At 53.4% G+C, this 18,051-nt stretch overlaps 7 protein-coding genes across 7 annotated transcripts in view; 3 read left to right on the top strand and 4 right to left on the bottom strand.

Moving 5' to 3' along the window:
* Positions 1-3,509: 3,509 nt before the first annotated feature.
* On the top strand, positions 3,510-4,088 carry GUITHDRAFT_53894 (hypothetical protein; the record flags this gene model as incomplete). Its single annotated transcript, XM_005819959.1, has 1 exon — positions 3,510-4,088. A coding segment is annotated over one exon (579 nt), but the record flags the coding sequence as incomplete, so codon positions are not given.
* Positions 4,089-5,963: 1,875 nt separating this feature from the next.
* On the top strand, positions 5,964-6,496 carry GUITHDRAFT_156169 (hypothetical protein). Its single transcript, XM_005819958.1, has one exon. It carries the CDS (start codon positions 6,012-6,014, stop codon positions 6,441-6,443), a length of 432 nt encoding a protein of 143 aa, XP_005820015.1. The 5' UTR covers positions 5,964-6,011; the 3' UTR covers positions 6,444-6,496.
* A 205-nt stretch (positions 6,497-6,701) lies between these two features.
* On the bottom strand, positions 6,702-7,268 carry GUITHDRAFT_120771 (hypothetical protein; the record flags this gene model as incomplete). The annotated part of the gene is made up of 3 exons (XM_005819957.1): positions 6,702-6,905; positions 6,953-7,050; positions 7,097-7,268. The coding sequence occupies 3 exons, from the start codon at positions 7,266-7,268 to the stop codon at positions 6,702-6,704; spliced, it is 474 nt and encodes a 157-aa protein (XP_005820014.1).
* A 1,185-nt stretch (positions 7,269-8,453) lies between these two features.
* On the bottom strand, positions 8,454-9,986 carry GUITHDRAFT_166563 (hypothetical protein). Its single transcript, XM_005819956.1, has 4 exons — positions 9,887-9,986; positions 9,157-9,326; positions 8,911-9,004; positions 8,454-8,613 (listed from the first exon to the last, which is right to left on the bottom strand). The coding sequence occupies exons 1-4, from the start codon at positions 9,980-9,982 to the stop codon at positions 8,500-8,502; spliced, it is 474 nt and encodes a 157-aa protein (XP_005820013.1). The 5' UTR covers positions 9,983-9,986; the 3' UTR covers positions 8,454-8,499.
* A 728-nt stretch (positions 9,987-10,714) lies between these two features.
* Positions 10,715-12,261, bottom strand: GUITHDRAFT_120769 (hypothetical protein; the record flags this gene model as incomplete). The annotated part of the gene is made up of 14 exons (XM_005819955.1): positions 10,715-10,758; positions 10,828-10,854; positions 10,901-10,951; positions 10,997-11,054; positions 11,101-11,169; positions 11,229-11,348; positions 11,405-11,452; positions 11,499-11,588; positions 11,636-11,692; positions 11,745-11,792; positions 11,839-11,909; positions 11,978-12,041; positions 12,092-12,151; positions 12,199-12,261. The coding sequence occupies 14 exons, from the start codon at positions 12,259-12,261 to the stop codon at positions 10,715-10,717; spliced, it is 870 nt and encodes a 289-aa protein (XP_005820012.1).
* Positions 12,262-12,938: 677 nt separating this feature from the next.
* Positions 12,939-14,848, bottom strand: GUITHDRAFT_120768 (hypothetical protein; the record flags this gene model as incomplete). The annotated part of the gene is made up of 13 exons (XM_005819954.1): positions 12,939-13,003; positions 13,058-13,175; positions 13,225-13,269; positions 13,313-13,405; positions 13,458-13,600; positions 13,753-13,933; positions 13,972-14,110; positions 14,161-14,237; positions 14,282-14,363; positions 14,419-14,510; positions 14,562-14,637; positions 14,690-14,751; positions 14,816-14,848. 13 exons carry the CDS (start codon positions 14,846-14,848, stop codon positions 12,939-12,941), a joined length of 1,206 nt encoding a protein of 401 aa, XP_005820011.1.
* Positions 14,849-16,534: 1,686 nt separating this feature from the next.
* The window catches only part of GUITHDRAFT_148189 (hypothetical protein), a gene marked incomplete at both ends in the record, with an annotated part of 2,413 nt that continues 896 nt past the window's right edge, over positions 16,535-18,051 (top strand). The window contains 3 exons of the mRNA XM_005819953.1: positions 16,535-17,207; positions 17,314-17,387; positions 17,807-17,888. Coding sequence (XP_005820010.1) covers positions 16,535-17,207; positions 17,314-17,387; positions 17,807-17,888 — 829 coding nt within the window. The remainder of the gene's footprint in view (positions 17,208-17,313; positions 17,388-17,806; positions 17,889-18,051) is intronic.

Below are 18,051 nucleotides of genomic sequence, written 5' to 3'. Positions count from 1 at the left end.
ATGATGATGATGATGATGATGATGATGATGGTGGTGGTGGTGGTGGTGGTGGTGGTGGTGGTGGTGGTGGTGGTGGTGGTGGTGGTGGTGATGGTGGTGATGGTGGTGATGATGGAAAAGATGACAAAGATGGAGATGACGATGCTAACGACCATGTTGATCATAACAATGTTCGCAGGGAGAGATTGACCTTGACTTTGACAAGCTCGGAGACGAAGTGGATTCGGATTCCTTCAAGTTGCGCGTGAGAGGTTCACATGCAATGTCAAACACAAACTGACGTAATGTCATGCCCTCACTGTAGCCTCAGAAGAAAACCAAGGTGACAGAACGGCCATAGACTTGTGACCTTTGACTTGCTTCTTCTGCTGCTTCAGGTTGGAAAGATCCCGGCTAGAACATCAAGCACAGATGGTACAGATGGGTATGCACTGACAAGAGCATTGAAAAACTTCTGAACGTTCTCCTTGACGAGACAGTCTGATTAATCAGTCTCTTGGAAACAGCAACGCCAAGCTTAATCCAAGGCAAATGTAAGCAGAGATAGAGGATACGACAATCATCGTGTTGCAAGATTAGAGTAGAAGCTGACCGAGCGACGGTTTTCCGATCACAACCAGAAGATGATGGGGAGGCAAGCAGGGCGTGAGACCTGAGAGAGTGAGTGAGGTCATCATGTTTGTGTCACACTTGAGATCAGCCCGGCGCTTCTCCCACACCCCTTGACTCTGATTTGATGCAGACTCGCACAGCTTTGTCGTCAGCGCAAGTCAGAAGAACAAGAGGTGCAAGCACCGCATCGAACTCGTTCAGCACAGAAAGAGAATCTTCAACATGAGCCAGAACAAGTGTTCTCTCTACAGGCTGTGCTGCGCCTTGCAGTGCGTCAGCAAGCAGCGATGGAGAGGAAGAAGGAGGATGGAGAGAGAGAGGCGCTGAGAGAGTTGACCAACAACTTTGATAGTCGCAAGTTGTCCAAGGCAGTGAGAGGACACAACTTGCTGCTATCCTTGATGGCTCTGCTGGACCAGCCAAGTCATGTTGCGCACGATGAGGTTCAGTTCGCCTGGTCGCAAGTGAAAAGCCTGCAAGATCTACTCGACAGTCAGCAAGCGGTTGTGAGGAAGCTCGCTGACGACAGCTGGGCCGGTGCGGTTGGTAGCGGAGGGAAGCGAAGAAGGCTGCAAGGGAAGGCTGACAGGTCAGAAGAGTTGACAGGAGCGATAATGTATCGCGAAGAGGTTCGGAGGACGCTCATGCAAGAAAGCAGAAGCCTGATAGAGATGCTCGACCCCCTCGACCCTTCAAGCTTTTCCTCGCTCCTGGTCGAGTACAAGCAGGCTCTCCAAGAGTCTGCCAGAAAGATCGAGACGCTGTTGGAGTGCGGGCAGCAGCAGGACGATGCTCCTGCTACCAGCCCTCCTACGACAGAGGAGTTTCGATCACAACTAAGCGAGGCGGCAACAAGGGTGTCGCAGTGGCTTGACATGGTCAGTCAAAGACTGGCGTCCTGCAAGAAAGAGAGGAGGAGCATCGCGGACCGATATGCCGGTTGCTTCTTCGAGCTCGGCCGCATGCTGCAGGGCGAGGGTTCTTTGCGCAGCTTGAAGGAGGCCAGCAAGCTGCACAAGGCGATCGTTGAGGACCACCTGGAGCTGGAAAAAGCCTTCCTGTGCGAGGAGGAGGTCTTCACTGACTCGTGCCTGATCCAGCGGTTCCCCTATGAGAGGATCTGGTCGTTGCTGCCTTACGCGCTGTCATGGATCAACGGCAGGCTCTACTGCCTCGACCACATCACAGACGTGCAGGCGGTGCAGGCCAACTTGGCGCAGCTTCGGAGCTTGCAGGATCCTCAACCCATCCTTGAAACCTGCGATGACCTCCAGGAAAGGCTGGAGGATCTCAACGATAAGCACTCCGAGCTCTTGCTCATGCTGCGCGTGAACCAGCGGAAGGAGCTGGACTGCCAAGAGATCGAGGAGAAGCTCAAGGCTCTGAGGAGGGACAAAGTGGCTACGGCACGAGAGCTCGAGCAGTTGGAGCAGGTGCTGTGGAAGCTCTTCCTCCACTACCCGGAGTACTCGAGCCAAGTGAGAGGATCGTTGGACGTCGACGTGGGAGGGCACGAGAGGATGGACATGTTCGAGCTCATCAGCCGGTTGTCCATGGCGGGGCAGCGAGGGGCGCGACACAACGTGCTGCACGTGAGGCAGGAGGAGGAGGAGTTTGTGATCAAAGAGTTCAGCCTCTCCGAGGACCCGAGGGACCGACGGCACTTCCTCAAGGAAGCGAGCATCCTCCGTCGCCTGAAGCATCCCTACCTCATGACCTTGTGCAGCGCCTTCACTGAAGAGCACAGAGAGCATGGCCCCAGGGAGGTCAAAGGATACCTCAAGATGCCCTTCCTCCTCGGAGGGAGTCTGAGCAGCTGGATGAAGCGAGTCAGGCCGGGTAGGATCCACAGGCAGAGGGTGCTGATGCAAGTGCTGCAAGGGTTGGAGCATCTCCGGCAGAACCGGATCATCCATGGCGACATCAAGCCTGACAACATCCTCATGTCCTCTGTGGACGAGCACGCCGAGCCCAAGATCGCTGACTTCGACGTCTCCAAGGAGCAGGAGGACCGCGCGAGGGACCTGGTGGCGACAGTAACGGCGACTCATGTGGTCGGGACCCTCCAGTACCTCGCGCCTGAGCTGCTGCTCCCTACGACCGAGGAGCGACGAGCCTCGCACAAGTCGGACATGTACGCGTACGGCATCGTCATGACTGAAGTCCTCGCCGAGACAAGTCAGGACGTCGAGCAAGACAGCAGCAGCCTCGTGCTCGCAGGTGGAAACCAAGAGGCCATCGACCTCATCGGCAGGCTGCAGTCTAGTGATCCTCAGCAACGACCATCCTCTGCGGAGGCGCTGACGCATCCCTACTTCTATCGCTCCACGATCCGAGAGATGGAGCAGTTCGAGAAGCAGCAGAAGCAGAAGCACGAGGAGCATGAGCGAATGTGCGCGGAGCTGCTGGTACGGCAGGAGAAGCTCAGGGAGCAGGAGAGGTGTGTCACCGCAAGGAGGGAAAGCTTGCGCACGGATGAGAGGCAGCTGCTTCTGCAGCGCAAGGAGATGCTGGAGAGAGGAAAAGAGCTCGAGGCCGACGACAAGAGACGGAGAGAGCAGCTGCAAAAGGCAAGGAAGGAGCTCGACGAGCTGGAGGCCCAGGTGAACGCCCAGCAGGAGCAAGTACTGGAGGATCTCAAGGTGTTAAGGAGAGGAGAGGCAGACCTAGAGCAGGAGCGCAAGACCCTGACGTCAAAGAAGCTGCTGCTCGGCAACCACCGCGCGGTCCTCGACCCTCCCCTGTACTGGCAGCACGTCAGTGTAGAGAGTCTGCAGCACACGAGCACCAAGGTGGACGTGACGCGGGAGTGGAGGGAGAAGATACAAGAGCTCATGACCTCGACCTGCAAGCAGCAGTGCATCGGGCGCGGCAGGAACAACCGAGGCTGCACACACAAGGGGTTCCTGGTGGACCGCGTCTTCCGGGTCGAGGACAAGAACCTGTGGTCGGCGTACGCGCTGCAGCGCAAGAGCATCGGCAACTCGATGATGGAGCAGGGGAAGCAGCACCCGACGAGTGCAGTGAGCACTTGGAGGGACTGGATGAGGGAGGAGCTGCTGGGAGACCAGCTGAGCAACGAGGTCTTCCTCTTCCATGGCACGCAGCACGAAGTGACTGACGTGATCCTCTCCTCGGGCTACGGGCTCGATGAGCGCGTCTCGAAGCTGTCGGGGCACTTGGGAGCAGGAGTCTACCTAGCAGAGAACTCGAGCAAGAGCGACGAGTACTGCACGCCTGACGCTGACGGCTTGTGCTGCATGTTCCTGGTGCGTGCAGCCTTGGGGTCGCCCTACGAGACGACGGCGAAGATGACCAACCAACGGCGACCTCCTGCTGGCTCTGACTCCCGGCTCTTCGACTCCGTTATAGCTCTGACAAGGGAGACCCACCCAGGGTCCTTCCTGCAGTGGCATCGAGAGTTTGTCGTTTACGATCGCCGACAGGCCTACCCGGAGTTTCTCATCCAGTACAGGCGAGTTTGACGCGCTGCCAGTCAGGAATGCAACCCGTGTGAAGAGCAGGAGAGAGTAGGAGGGGACATTCTCGGATATGTGATTTCCTCACATGAATCATGCTGAGACTGCCCTTCAGTGCAAGCTCTGCAATGATGCTTATCATTGAATGAATGTTCTTCCTGTCGCCATGGGCTCACTCGCTCTCAAGAATCCTGATACACTCTTCATTCCAAGAAGACCAAGATGCCATGAGTCTTCTGTACTGAATCCCCGCATGAATCCATTTCGAACATGGCCACTGGCACTTGTTCGTATTGGACTCAAGTAAAACACAAGTCATCGATACAATTGTTTCGCGCTATATGACAACCTCGTCTCACGTTCCCCAAACTTCACATGCATTCAGCAGAATTCATGTTCAACTGCTAGACATCATCGTTTATTCACATGTTGTACAAACTCGCCCTCTTGTTCTCCGAAATGACCGCAGTACCTCACAAGCTCATCGATGACCCTCTGTCTTCGAGATCCCCGATCGGCGCCGCTCCAACTGACTTGCTCAACCTCTCTGACTTACTCAACCTCTCTAACTTGCTCAACCTCTCCCCCCACATCAACCCCAGGACCTCAGTAGGCGTCTAGCTTGGTGAGTTCCGCATCGCAAGAGCTACTGGGCTGTCTTCGCCGAACTCCCCTCATCATATCCTCAAGAAAATTGCTGTCTTATCAAACGTTCTATATGTCCTCTGAGGCAGGTTGTCTTCTAATAGATTTACCTTTCGTTTGCACTGACCGGAGGCGAGCCCGAGACTACAAAAGACAGAACTATACGGTTTAGTTTCTGTCTTCTCTGCCCAAGTGTAATATCTGGGGCGGACTTTTATGAAACCGTGCTCCGAGCGAAGAGGGTATCCCGGAGCCCAGTGCCGATACGTGATCTCTTGATATGAAAACATCTCGTTTCGTAAAGAGATACCATCAGACCTTGATGGTCAAATCGAAATATACCTCTTTAGCAACGTTTCAACACTGTACCCCGTGTCGACCCCTATTTTCATGTCCCAAACATGCAACTCTTCGAAATAGACCCTGGTGATTACAGAGATCCTCCTTGGTACCTCTAGAATCTGGTTATGGAGGGGTGGGTAAGAGTCCTTGCCCAAACTTTCCGTGACGATTCAAATCAGTCACGGCATGGGAGGGCTAACCAGAGCTTAAAGAGGAAAGTGTTATCAAAGGAGGGGTACACAATCCCAACAAATCATATAGAAGACATGGCTCATGCCAGGTCGTGTAAATATTATGATACCCCTGGTATATTTAAGACCACCACCACCCCAATCTGTACCAGATTGTGGTACCCGTGGTCTCAATCCGCTCGGAGCCCTGGAGAGCTCATCGCTGCTCACGCTTCAACCCCAACTACCCACCCCAGGTATCGATCTTCAACACCATTCCTCACACCCTCCTGTTCCAACAAATGAGTCAAATACCCCCATAGTTCACCGATATTGTAGGGGTAATCAATAAAATGACTACCTACCCCTACGCCCTCCCTCATCACCCTACCCCCTCCCAAGAAGGAACAATGCAATTGCTCGCTCGAGTCGAGCGCACCCCACAGATACCACCCTCGTAATACTACCCTGGCACCCCCACTACCCCATCAACTGCACAACTGCCTTTCCATCACACCAAATGTCTTTCAACTACCCTACGCATAAAGAACAATTCGCATAGAAATGAACCGGTACTAAAAGCACGAGGAGGAAATAGTAGGGTACGAGGGCAAAGGCAGTGTCACCACCCCTGGTATTCTAGCGCCTCCCCCCGTGTCTATATATCTAGCTCAAACAACCCTTAACAGCAGAATCTTCTTCCATCTTTCCCTCACACACTCGTGCTCTCCCATCCCTTACCCATAGTCTACTTGCAAGCAAGATGAGTGCGTTTGACAACCTCTCGTGCGATTGTATTGATCGTGACGAGACCCTCGATGATCTCCATTCCTTTGAGGACGAGCAGATTGCTGCTGCTGTCTTCTTCAGCGGCACAGACTCGTCCTCCAACGAGGACACCCGTGAAATTTACGGCGATCACAAGAATCTTGAATGTCTCCTCCAAGCCAAGGCCTCCAAGAAGCGCAAGTTCGACGAGGATGAGGAGTTTCAGTCCAGCGAGGAGGAGGAGGAGGAGGACATCCCGCATCGCCATCAGGAGCTCATCGACATAATCGAGATTCCCAACGACCCTGTTGATCAGGTTGAGCAGCTCATGTCCAAGGTCTCTCTGAAAGTGAATTGCTCTGGACCTCCCAACCTCCTTCTCAACAATCTGAGCTCTGCGATTTCCAAACGCAAGAACAGCATCTAGATCATTATTTTTTCTGTTGTACCTGTTTCAATTAAACATTTTTATTCATTCAATGCTCTGCGAGATCTCTTTAATGATATCTATGTCAGTGATTCAGCTGAAGCTTGGATCTCTTCAATCTGGTTCTTGTATATGAAACATGTTACATGCAATCTTGCCGAGATCCTTCGGTTCTCATGCACCTTTCATAGATTCTCCCTTACTGGGAAACGAATTGATCAGTTACTCTTGTCTAGGTTGTAGTCATACACAAACAAACTATTGTTCATCGAACGAACGATTTGGGTCATGTTTCTCCATGCTTGCTAGTCTGCCATCAAGTTGTTCTACTATCTTTCTCCAGAGAGCGATCTCTTCGTCTTTCTCGGTCAGAAGTGCTTGCAAGCTCGAGTTCCTCTCCCGTTCCGTTATCAGTTGCTCTCTCGCCATGTTCCATCCAGCCACCAGTCGCTGGTTCGCACTCTGCAAGAGGATGTGAGGGAGCAGGAGAACTGTTTCTCTTCCACCACCTGGAGCTCCATGATTGCCCTGCACTGCTGCAGGCAGATGTCAATGGCGTTGCTCAGTGAAGTCTTGAGTTTCTCTTCATCATCCTCGACCCGTCTAGCTGTTGGGAAGTCAATGGACGCTCCAATGGAATCAAACCAACCCACCTGCTTGCTGATCACCAAGGATGTCTTGACTGTGCGAAGAAGACGGTTGCTCTGAGCTTTCAGACGGTGATTGGACGCTCTTGTTATCGCAGACACTCTCTAAATTTTCATCTTCTGCGTTTTCTCTTTCCGTCTCCTTCCCCTCCTCAGCTTCCAGAACCCAGTCGATCATTCTACAGTGCCCGTCGCCTTCACGCGGCGATGCTTCCTTCAGCTGCACGCGAGGAGGATCAAGGACCTCCTCTGCCTCCTCTAGCATTCTCTCCAAATTCGAGAAAATCATAGCTGATCTGCGCTTCCCAAAGAAATTCCTGCTCTTTGTCCAGCAATCACCCCCTTCTTCTTTCCTCGCATGGCTCGGATCAAACGTTACTCTCCTCCCTTGCTCCTTGCTGTCAAACTTATTCTCAAAACATTCTCCTGATTTACCTCCCTTGCCTCCTATCAGCTCTATCCACCAGGGATCCCCACATGTCTTGATCCAAGGCGTCTCCTCCTTCACCATGGTTGTCAAACTGCTGCCTCGTTTCGACTTCCTTGCAATGCTGAATCGATTTTTGCGAGCATGCGAGACATCCAGAGGGGCTCGAAGACTCTGGCCCGATGATAGAGAGTATCGAGAATCATCTGGAGAAGGCACTGAAAACGGAGGAGAGGAGCTTATCTTGAATGGAGAGGCGGGAGAGTAGATTATCTCAGAGGGGACAGGGGAAGAGGAAGATGATACTGATGATGACGAAGTTGAAGAGGACGCTGTGCATGACTTGCAAGATTTCGATTGATAAGCATAGTGTGTGCTGTTGGTTTCCGATCGGCAATGATCCGATCGATTGGAGTATGGATGCGAAGCTCGTGGCTTACTTTGAGACGAGGAGGAGGGCGAAGGGGTAGAGGAAGAAGAGCATGATGGGAGAGAACTGGTGGTGTTTGAAGACCGAAAGGAGGAGGAGGAGGTTGACCCTGCAGTGGAGGACGGCGACGCGGCTCCTCCTGAGCTTGCTATGCGGGTACGAAGCGATCCCGCCATGATCGCCCTTGGCGGGAATTGGATGATGAGGGGTAGGGTCAGTCAAAAGATTCTCTGAGGAGGGGTTATTTTCCTGTTGTTCAGGGGGTGAGGGTATTCAAAGTATACCAGGGGGTAGGGTGATGGAGTGAGTGTCGGAACCATGAGCATGGGAGAGGGACGGGGACGGAAGAAGGACGGACGATGACGATGACGATCATGGTGATGAGATACAAGTTGATGTGTGACTCAGTTGACGATGAAGTAAGCAGATGTCAAGTCAGCATGACATTATTGCCGATCCCAGGACAACACACTCGTCCGCATTGATTCCTAGTCCACAGCCGCCATGAGTTTTCAAGTCTTTACTTGCACACGCTCAGGAAATAGAGCAGCTTTAAATGCCTGACTCGCCGGAGGGATAAGTGTTCTCATACCACTGCTGCCCGTACACCGAGTCGTAGTCCTTCCACTGATGATCGGCAGTGCCCTTGAAGACCCACTCGGGGACCTTGGCAGAGTCAAGTAAGTACATGATGAGAGCATGGAAATCTTCTTCGACCACGATCACAGGGACCAACAAGGAGTGGATGTAAAACAAAGTGTACAAGCAACAAGGAAAGAAAACACAACAGAGAAAGACAAACAATGATACTGGAATTGTGATCGAGCGAAGTAAGCTGTTGAAGGTGAACGACAAACATCATTGGCAAACAGACAGGTGCCGCAGTTGCAAATGTACAGCATGCAACATAGCAAGACAAGAAGTGAGAGGGAGGAGGAAGAAGACAGGATCAACAATCCTCACATCTCCGAGAGCGTTGGTGTAGTGGTCGACAGAACCATCAGCATCTGCCTTGGAGCCCCATCCGTTGGGTCCAACCTTGGAAGCGACAGTGGTGCTGCACGAGGTTCAAGTTAGAGTAGTGAGGGCAACAGGGTCATCGTAGCAGCATATGCAGACGAGCAAGTTGAGCTATAGGACGACCCTAAAGTTGTGTGGGAAAGCATTTGGGATGAAGAGGACAGGAGTAGAGAGGAGAATCAGGAATACCTTGCAAGCTTTGGGTTAGGAGCATGCCAGCAGCACTCATATCCGTCTCCAGTCTGATCCTCATACTCTCCATCGGCGCTCTCTCCTGCATCCAAATGGTCCAACATTGTGAAGCGCTGTCTCCTGTTCATCGATGCAAGCTCGGTCCTAACGCCACTGGAATTGTATTGCTGCCAGAGTTGTGAGGTCAGAAATGCACAGGAAAAATGCATTTGGCACAGAAGACATGTTCTACATCATCGACCACTAATATTTCAGTCAGGAGGACATTTATAAAACAAGTGTATGAGACAAGCTATGCGAGAGACACAGTTGTTCAACAGTGTGGCAGAAGAAAATTGCAAACATCACAAAGAATTCAACTAAGATCACAAGGAAGGATCATGCGACGACCATTTACAATTATGAAATCGAGGTAAGAACACCATGAGATGGGAACAGCACAATGTGAGTCCTAGGTTTGGTTGGAAATCCTCATTCCACAAGCAAACAGGAGATACGTCCAAGGACAACAAGAGATGTTCTTCACAATACAACAACACATGTTCTGTTCATCCATTCAGCAATCAAAAACACGACTATATCTTGCTACACAACATGCTCAAGCTACATGCAATCCAAGTTGCATTGCACTCAAATTTCTTTCAGACCCTCCATTTCCTTTGGCGGAATCCTCCATGTCCTCAATCCTCTTTCGCATCTTCACGCACTCTTCTTCTCACGTTCTTACCGAATGTGCAACAAGAGCAGTCAGGGCGGCTCCTGCCATCAGCATTGCCAGCGTCGCCGCCGCCATCCCCAAAGGCCCTCGTACTGATCCAGCCATTGTCGGTAGCCCTAGAGGGTAAGGGGTAGTATGATCACCCCATATGAGATGGGTAATGCCATTTTTTATTGGGGGTAGGGGGTAGTATGTTACCAATCCCGGCGGTAGGGTCATTTTGATCTGATGGCTCTTCGCGCACTGCCCTTTGGAGTTGGCACTTTTACATAAACAAAATTTGCAGATTTGTTTCTAGAGTTTTGAAATATTACCAAAGAAAATACGATCCATGTCGTTTATTTTCAAAATTCATCAGCCAAGTACTTTTGCGTTGACCTCGCAGACGGTTTAAGACGTTATCGGGCCCGCCCGGCCGCAGCGACTAGGCGCTAGTAGCTGGCTAGTAGCAACTTCCGTGACCGCATAGCGCTATGGGCTGGGCGGCGGCGGCGACGGCCCGGAGGCCGGCAGTGAATTCAGGCGAGTAAGCCTTGAAGGCTGCCGCAGTGCTGCCGCTCCGGGTCAGGGCCGGGAAGGCTAAGTGCAGTAAGGCCCGGCTAAGTTCATGCATGAATGAGCAGACTCGGGGCGTCACAGTGACCGACAGTCTACTATAGTACTTTACTAAGACGGTTCCGGGCCAGCGGCAGTGAGTCGTACGGTCCGGGAGCCTCCCGGCCCGCCGGAGTCCGCCGGGACTCCAGTCCGGGACTCGGGCTTGTTCCGAAGTTCTACCCGTACCGTCTCAGCCTCCTACTCAGCAGCTGCACTCCGCTCAGGCATGCCTTCCTGTCACTACCTCCCCTTGGGTCGCTGTGCTCCACCTCGCCCTGGCATATCTGACGCAAAACCAACATTAGCTCCAATTCCTCCAGCCTCCGAGGGCGTCGGCGCCCCCCTCCACTTACTCATGTAGGGCTGATGTTGCGCTACGCCTGAGCACACGCGTCACTCCGTCACCTCAGCGTCCCCAGCTCATACCTGGCGCCATGGGCACGGACCCTGGCCTCCCCTGCTGCACAGGTTGTCTCCCTGGAAGCGTCTCAGCTCTTCTCTTCCGTTCCCTTCCCTGCTCACCTTGCATGTGCGCCGGCATCACCCCAGGGTTGCCGGCTGCTCCTCCAGGATACTGCCGCTGACGCAGAGGATGAGGGCAGGAAGGAGGATAAGGGGCATGAAACCTGAGCCTGCGCCATGGCTTGCTGACCCTGAGGAGGCTGCTGGTGAGTTTGCGGCTGCCCGGGCTGCTGCTGGGAGCGACATCAGGTCCTGCAGTATCCTCGGAGGAAGACCTTTACCCCTGGCTGACCAGGCTGAGCTTGACGCCTCTGATGGTCGAGAAGAGCATTAGCGACCTCAGTGCAGAGGAAGCGAGGAAATGAACCTGAACAATGATGCCGAATAGTTTCCAGTCCGTCGAGTTCGCGTTCTGTTGCAGCAGCAGCAGTCAGGGGGGGGAGGGGGGGGAATGCGTGAGCTGCAGACCTTGGGGTTGCCGTCGGGGGTCAACGCGAAGATTCGCGGAGCTCCTTGCTGGATGGCAGGGTAAGATGAGAGAGAGCAGGAGCAGTTGGCAGACAGTGTTTGCGATGACGTAGGCGAACTTGTTGTGCTTGGTAAGAGAGAGATGCAGCTTCCTGAACTTGTCGTTGGGAGCTCCATCGGGCCCCTGCAGTTCTTATCATCCCTCGGCTACGTCATTTCGCTGATGCTCACCGGCTGCTCGGTGAAGCACAAGCACAAGCCCTGCCAGTCGGGGAGCTTGGAAGCATCCTGACATAAAGTCAACGGGGAAGTAGGATGTAGGTAGGATGTGAGGGCTGACTTCGAATTTCTTGATTTCCATGGGAGGACTGTCCCCACTTGTCAACGGCTGCTCCATCGTCATACACAAGAGGATGGGATCGGAGCAGAAACACCGGAAACATCGATTGCACCCTGTCCTTGGCTTCAGGCGGCGCGTTAGGATGCAGAGCAACGTATCCGTACGCTAGGCAAACGTCAAGGACAAAAGACTCGCAAGACAGGAGGGAGGGAAGAAAAAAGCATCGCAGCTACCTGAACAGAAAGTCTCTTGGTTCCCTTCCTTGAGAGTGATAAAGTTTCCCTTCCATACAAGTTGCTGTGTACACGGAGTCATGTCTTGCCTGCAGCAGCCACGGGATACACAACATTGAAAGTGTTGATGGGCACAGGAGCTCCCGTCTTGTCCGTAGACGAGGTTCTCATGATCTGTAACAAGCTCGTCAAACTGTACCACGAATTCTCCCATAGACCACCTGTTGACCAGCTGCCTGGGGATTCGGAGGAAGCTGCCCTCCTTGCATGGTCGTCTTCTGCATCTGAGAGATCCAATCTCCATCTCCGATGCGAAAAGAATGAACTTCTTCACCTGAGACGAGACGTGCATGGAAGGCTGCGGGGGTGTCGGCTGATTGATAGGATGGGCACCATGCCGCTAGCGTCTCATCAGGAGGGGGAGGATCAAGTTTCGACGAAGACGATACCTGCTGCTGTGCAGTCTGAACCTACACAGACACGGGTAAGGAAAGAGAAACACGTAGGATGGCGTTACATATCATCTCACAGACCACAGATGATGAAAACCATCACATGAAATTCACTACTTCACGACCACTCTCTTACAATCAATCTCCATCTCCACACCCGCTTTGATTCCAATCATCATCATTCTTAAACTCGCTATAATCATCATCATCATCATCATCATCATCATCATCATCACCTGCCCGGGGACCTGTCCAGGAACTCCAGCTTTGTACGGTTGGTTCAACATGGCCTGAAAAAGACCTGGAATGAGAACTACTGAACTCTCATGGAGGATAGAGAACGAAGGGGGAGAGGGCGTGTGCGAGCAGGAAAGAAGCAGTGAAGGGCAAGACAAGAAGTAGGGTTGCCTGCGAGGCTTGCTGTTGAGCCTGCTGCTGTGCCTGCTGTTGTGCTTGACGTTGATTGCTGTGATTTCAAGTCATCGGCAGCAGGAGGAAGAGTCAAGATCTTACAGCTGCTGCTGTTGCACAGCTTGACTCCGATTGGCCGCAGCTTGTTGAGCGGGGGTCATGCCTGACCAAGGGAGCAAACAATCTCAGATCGTCGTCCCAAGTCCAGCAACCCTACCAGGTCGGTATCCTCCTGCCGTAGCTGCTGCCTGAGAAGCTACTGGCTGAGATGTAGCAGGTTGCGAGGGGTTGGGCATGCCGGGGCTGCTGGAGGCAACTGACGCCTGCGCTTGGCCCTAAGGCAAGACATCACAAGTCAACGGACAGGAGGCGCACAGGCGCTACCGCCGGCAGATGGGAGGGAACGACGGGGCTCGAGGAAGGAATGTTCTATCAGGATAATCAGATTTGGTGCAGCGGGAGGTGGGCTGACCGGTACTCCAGGGCGAGCAAGCTTGTTGGGTGGTTGCCCAGGAAGAGTCGTGCCGGGTTTTGCCGCCATCGGTATGTCCTCCCGCTCGCGTTTCTGTGAAGGAGTAAAGAGGAGTGAGGGCGTCAAAGATCGGAGGCTCATGTACCTGGCCCACTGTGGGTTGCGCCTGAGTCGGGAGAGTCTGAGGAATACGCTGCGCGGTTGGCGGTGTGGTGCCCACTTGAGGAGGGTTGATAGTTTGGGCAGAGATGCCGGTTGCTGGGATCGCTGTGGTGCCGACGGGAGTTGCTGAAAAGAATTTCAATGAGTGGAAACAAGAGGAGGAGGAGGAGGAGGAGGAGGAGGAGGAGGAGGAGGAGGAGGAGACATGAAGGAAGAGAAAAGGAAGCACGATAAGAGGAAGAAGAAGCACGAAGAGAGCGAGACAAAACTCAACGTACTTGCAGGCTTGTCCGTGGCAGGGTGGACAAGGTTGCCGTTCTTGCTCGTGACCAACGGAATCCCACGAAGATAAACCTTGACAACTCTTACAGTCTGAGAGCCAAGGACCAAGACGATCACCTGGTGATCTACTTCTGGAAGGATCAAGTCCTTCAAGACATCATTTGGAGTCTTGCATGCCTGAAGGGCTCTTCACACAACACCTCCCAGCGACCCACCGCACGGACCTCCCAGATCTTCTTAGTCGTCGACTTGAGGGGATCGAGTGTATGCGGCAGGAAGCAGGAGAGCATGGCGCCCATTTGCGAGATACGTTTCACAATCTCAGGAAGGTCAGAGGCATCGGAGCCTCCCAATCTGAGGAGAGCAGATGAGAGGACTTCTCCTCGAAACGTGCAACCTTGTACCTGCAAGGGATCTCATGGTGACGAGAGTTGGATGCCAACAGAATGTATTTCTCGCTCGATCTCCCCTCGCTGTTCTTCTTTCACGAGTCAGACGCACAGTCAAGTCCCTTCTTCATTTCACCTCCGGGAACAGTTCAAGTGCTGCAAAGAGTCCTTCTGTCACAGCGTTCTGTGCATACCCTCCCCCAACGAACTCAACGTTCCTATCCAGCAAGTCATCACCAGATGGATACAAGGGACACAAAGATTGAGGAGTACTTCGCCCACGAATCAAACAGCGGGAGCTTGTTTGTGAAGTAGTTGGTCTTGATAGTTTTGTCTCCGTATGGAGCATGATCGCAGAAACAGACCTGCAAGGGATAGTAAGGAAAGGGGAAAGAGCTCGAAGCCATCGTGCTCACCAGCGCATACTCGGTCTTGAGGATTGTATCAGGCTTGTGTCGTGTGTCGAGATAGGTCAGAGCAGGGTAGATACAACTAGGAGTGCAGAGTCACAAGTGATGTTCAACTGCATGGACAGCACTCATACTTCTTGTACAGGCTGGTCCAATACGGTTCCATGTACGAGGTGGAGTCAACCACCAGCACAACCTGAGCTGAGAGTAAAGAGGTGTATCTCCAAATCCGGCCAACGATCAAGGAGGGTAGGTTTCACCTGCCGGTTGATCAAGGGGGCTTGATTCGCCATGGCTGCTACTTGGCGGGAGCTGGCAGACTGTAAACCTGACAGAGGCAGCACTGATGAGATTCAAATTGACCCGCAAGGTTCCATGGGCATGGAGGACTCCGTTATTTCCCTACTCCCATCACATTGCACATCGTTGTGGGCATCGACTCGGGACTGCCCAGCAGTAGAACTTCATCGACATCAACTCATCTTTACATTTCCCTCTTCCATCGATCATCCCGCCCCTTTTCTTGCCCCCGCCCCCCTTCTCCCTATCTGCCTCCTTTCTACCTTCGTTCCTCGTTCTCATTCCTTGCTACCCGTTGCCCACTTGCTCCGTCCTCCCTGGTCTGCCATCCTGTTCTCTACATCTTCAGCTCCTTTACTTTGCTCTCTTTCTGCCGCTTCCGCCGCTTCCTCCCCCATATCGCATCGCCTTCCCTCCTCTATCCTGCTCTGGTCTCCTCCCTGCCATGAACTTGCAGGCGGGAACAGTGGAGAGGGGTGCATATTACAGTAGGGGTCATGATCAAATTAGTACCGGTACTATACCGTTTTTAATTGTGATGTTTGATAGGGTAGGGTGGTGTTGACATAAGGGTCCAACTATCCTAAACTCAGAGATGATGGTACAGAAAAGAGCGAAATCGAAACATTGACCATGTAGGGTAGGGTACCTATTGTTCCCCTGGGGGGTAGCCACCCTTTTCGTTCTCCTCTACATCTCCAGGGTACTCATATAGAAATTGTCATGGGTAGTCATAGGGGTGGGGTGTTTATCATGGGGTGGTATTATATTCTGATCACAACCAAGGCAAATATGGGGGTGGGTGTATTTTTGGTTTTGGGTCCAGAATTAACAACTTTAGTTAGCAGAAATGACCATCAACAGGCTCGCCTCAGGTATCTAAATATGAAGGGACAAAGACAGCAGATGAAGCTCGATTGCTTCTTACAAAGGGGTGGGGGAGCAGCTACCAGGAGGCTATGGGTGGGGTATGATCAGAGAAGCGGAAAAAGGTGGGTAGGGAGAAATAGTACCGGTAGTTTTTACATGCAAATATGGGAAAATAACTTGGTAGGTCACTACTCGCTGAAGGAATGGCATCCACAGAAAGGGGGGTAGGGGTCTTTGATGAAGGGGTGGGGTAATGGGATAGGCGCAAGGCGATCGGGGAATGGAGGATCGGCGCAACATAAAGAAGCCGGTGGGGGGAGGGGGAGCGGGAGGAGGAGAGGAGGAGCGGAGGAAGAGAATAGCAGGTCGAGTGGAGGCGGCAGCAGCTATGCGAAAGAAGATGGTCTCGTCCAAGAGGAAGAAGACGGAGCAAGACGGGGAAGGATCCGAAGAATTGTCAGTACCTTCTCAGGGAGAGGTAGAGGCGATCGTCAGAAGTTGCGAGGGAGCGCTGAACAAGGGAGGCGATGATGCCAGGAGATGCCTGAAGAGCCTGAGAACAGTCTTGTCCATGCAGGATGATGACTTGATCAGCTACGCTGTCGGCGCCGGAGCCGTGGACATGCTCCTTAAGTACATCAAAGGGAATTGCGGGGAGTGTATCCTAGAGGCAGCATGGTGCATCACCAACATAGCGACAGGATCCCTGGAGCATACAAGGGACGCGATGCGCTCTGCTCCCGACCTCATCATGCTGATCGACTCCCCGACCGCGGATTCAGGAGCAGTGCATATGGGCTCTGGGGAACATGGCAGGGGAGGACGAGCAGTGCAGGGATACGATCCGAGCCAACGGCGCGATCAGGCCGATCATAAACAAGCTCAATGGTAGGATGGTGGAGGTCCAGAAGATCAGCGCCTGGGCCCTTGCAAACCTCATGCGGGGCCAGGACCCCAAGTTGGACGAGTTCTTCGCAATGGGGCTGGGGGAGGTGGTGGTTGAGCTGATCCTGACGCAAGAGGAGGTGCCGTCCTCGCATGCTTCATCCGAACTCATGGTCGAAGTCGTCTGGCTCCTCTCCATCCTCACTCACAACCAGGAGAAGTTCGCCCTACACCTGTGCCAGGTTGGAGTAGCGAGCAAGCTTGTGCGATACCTCGAGAGCGGAATGGCGCAGCTGGAGATGCCGGCATTGCGATGTATCGGCAACATGATCTGCGGGCCGGACGAGATCACTGATCACCTCCTCTCGCATCCCGCCTGCCTCAAGCAGCTTCACGTGATGCTGCAGACAGGGAACAAGGGCCTCATGAAGGAGGCGACATGGGTTCTGTCCAACATCGCGGCAGGGAAGGCGAACCATCGAGCAGCGATGATGGAGGAAGGAGTACATGCGTCCCTCATCGTGATCCTCAAGACCTCACACTTCGACATCCGCAAGGAAGCAGCATTCGCTCTCTTCCACCTCCTGCACGACCCTGGTCCACCTCTTCCTCTCACCTTGCTGCCCGTCCTTTGCTGCTCCTGCTCCTTCTCCTGCTCCTCCATCTTGCTTCTACCATCTTACGTGCGTTTGTCTCTTTGCAGCTTACACACCAACTCTCTTCACTCCCGAGCTCGCGACGGAGTTTGTTGGGCTTCTGCGAGCTCCCGACCCTCAGGTTTCTCTGCTCCTTCCTCTCCTCCCCATCTCCGCCTCCCCCCCTTCCTTTTCCCTCCTCCTTACGCCCCCCCCTTCCCTCCCACCCTCCCACCTCCCTTCAACTCTCCTACCGTCCCCCGTCTGCCCTGACTCCACCTCCTCCTCCTCCTCCTCCTCCTCCTCCTCCTCTTCCTCCTCTCTTCTTCTTCTGCCTCTTTCTCCTCCTCATCCTCCTCCTTCTCCTCCTGCTTCCTCCTCCTCCTCCTGCTTCCTCTTCCCCTCCCTCTCTTGCTCTTAATCTCTCTTGCTCTTGCTCTGTCCTGCCTGCGCTGCTTCTGCGCTCTTTTACCACTTTCCCTTCCCTCCTCCCCCCTCCTACTTCTGTTACCGTCTTATCATCTTCTCGTTCTCCTTGTTCTCCTCTCTCGTCCTTGTCAGGTGGTCGACATGGCTCTCACTGTGGCTGAGCGAATTCTTGCGACAATGGAAGGAGGACCAAGACTCTTCGAGGAGGCAGACGGTCAGCCTCCTGCTCCTACCCCTGCCCCTCCACCTGCTCCTGCTCCTGCTCCTGCCCCTGCCCCTGCTCCTGCTCCTGCTCCTGCTCCTGCTCCTGCTCCTGCTCCTGCTCCTGCTCCTGCTCCTGCTCCTGCTCCTGCTCCTGCTCCTGCTCCTGCTCCTGC

This window comes from Guillardia theta, assembly GCF_000315625.1.
Source record: "Guillardia theta CCMP2712 unplaced genomic scaffold GUITHscaffold_197, whole genome shotgun sequence".
In the NCBI taxonomy this organism is placed as follows: domain Eukaryota; class Cryptophyceae; order Pyrenomonadales; family Geminigeraceae; genus Guillardia; species Guillardia theta.
The sequence above is the reverse complement of the archived record's forward strand: the minus strand, read 5'-3'. Positions and strand labels throughout refer to the sequence as shown.

Excerpts from the sequence above, each read along its gene's own strand:
- GUITHDRAFT_156169 (XM_005819958.1), top strand. The coding sequence starts at position 6,012 with ATGAGTGCGTTTGACAACCTCTCGTGCGATTGTATTGATCGTGACGAG.
- GUITHDRAFT_166563 (XM_005819956.1), bottom strand. The coding sequence starts at position 9,982 with ATGGCTGGATCAGTACGAGGGCCTTTGGGGATGGCGGCGGCGACGCTG. Across the intron at positions 9,327-9,886 it reads CTGCTCTTGTTGCACATTCG|CAATACAATTCCAGTGGCGT; the intron begins GTAAGAACGTGA and ends CAACTCTGGCAG. Across the intron at positions 9,005-9,156 it reads CCTAACCCAAAGCTTGCAAG|CACCACTGTCGCTTCCAAGG; the intron begins GTATTCCTGATT and ends AACCTCGTGCAG.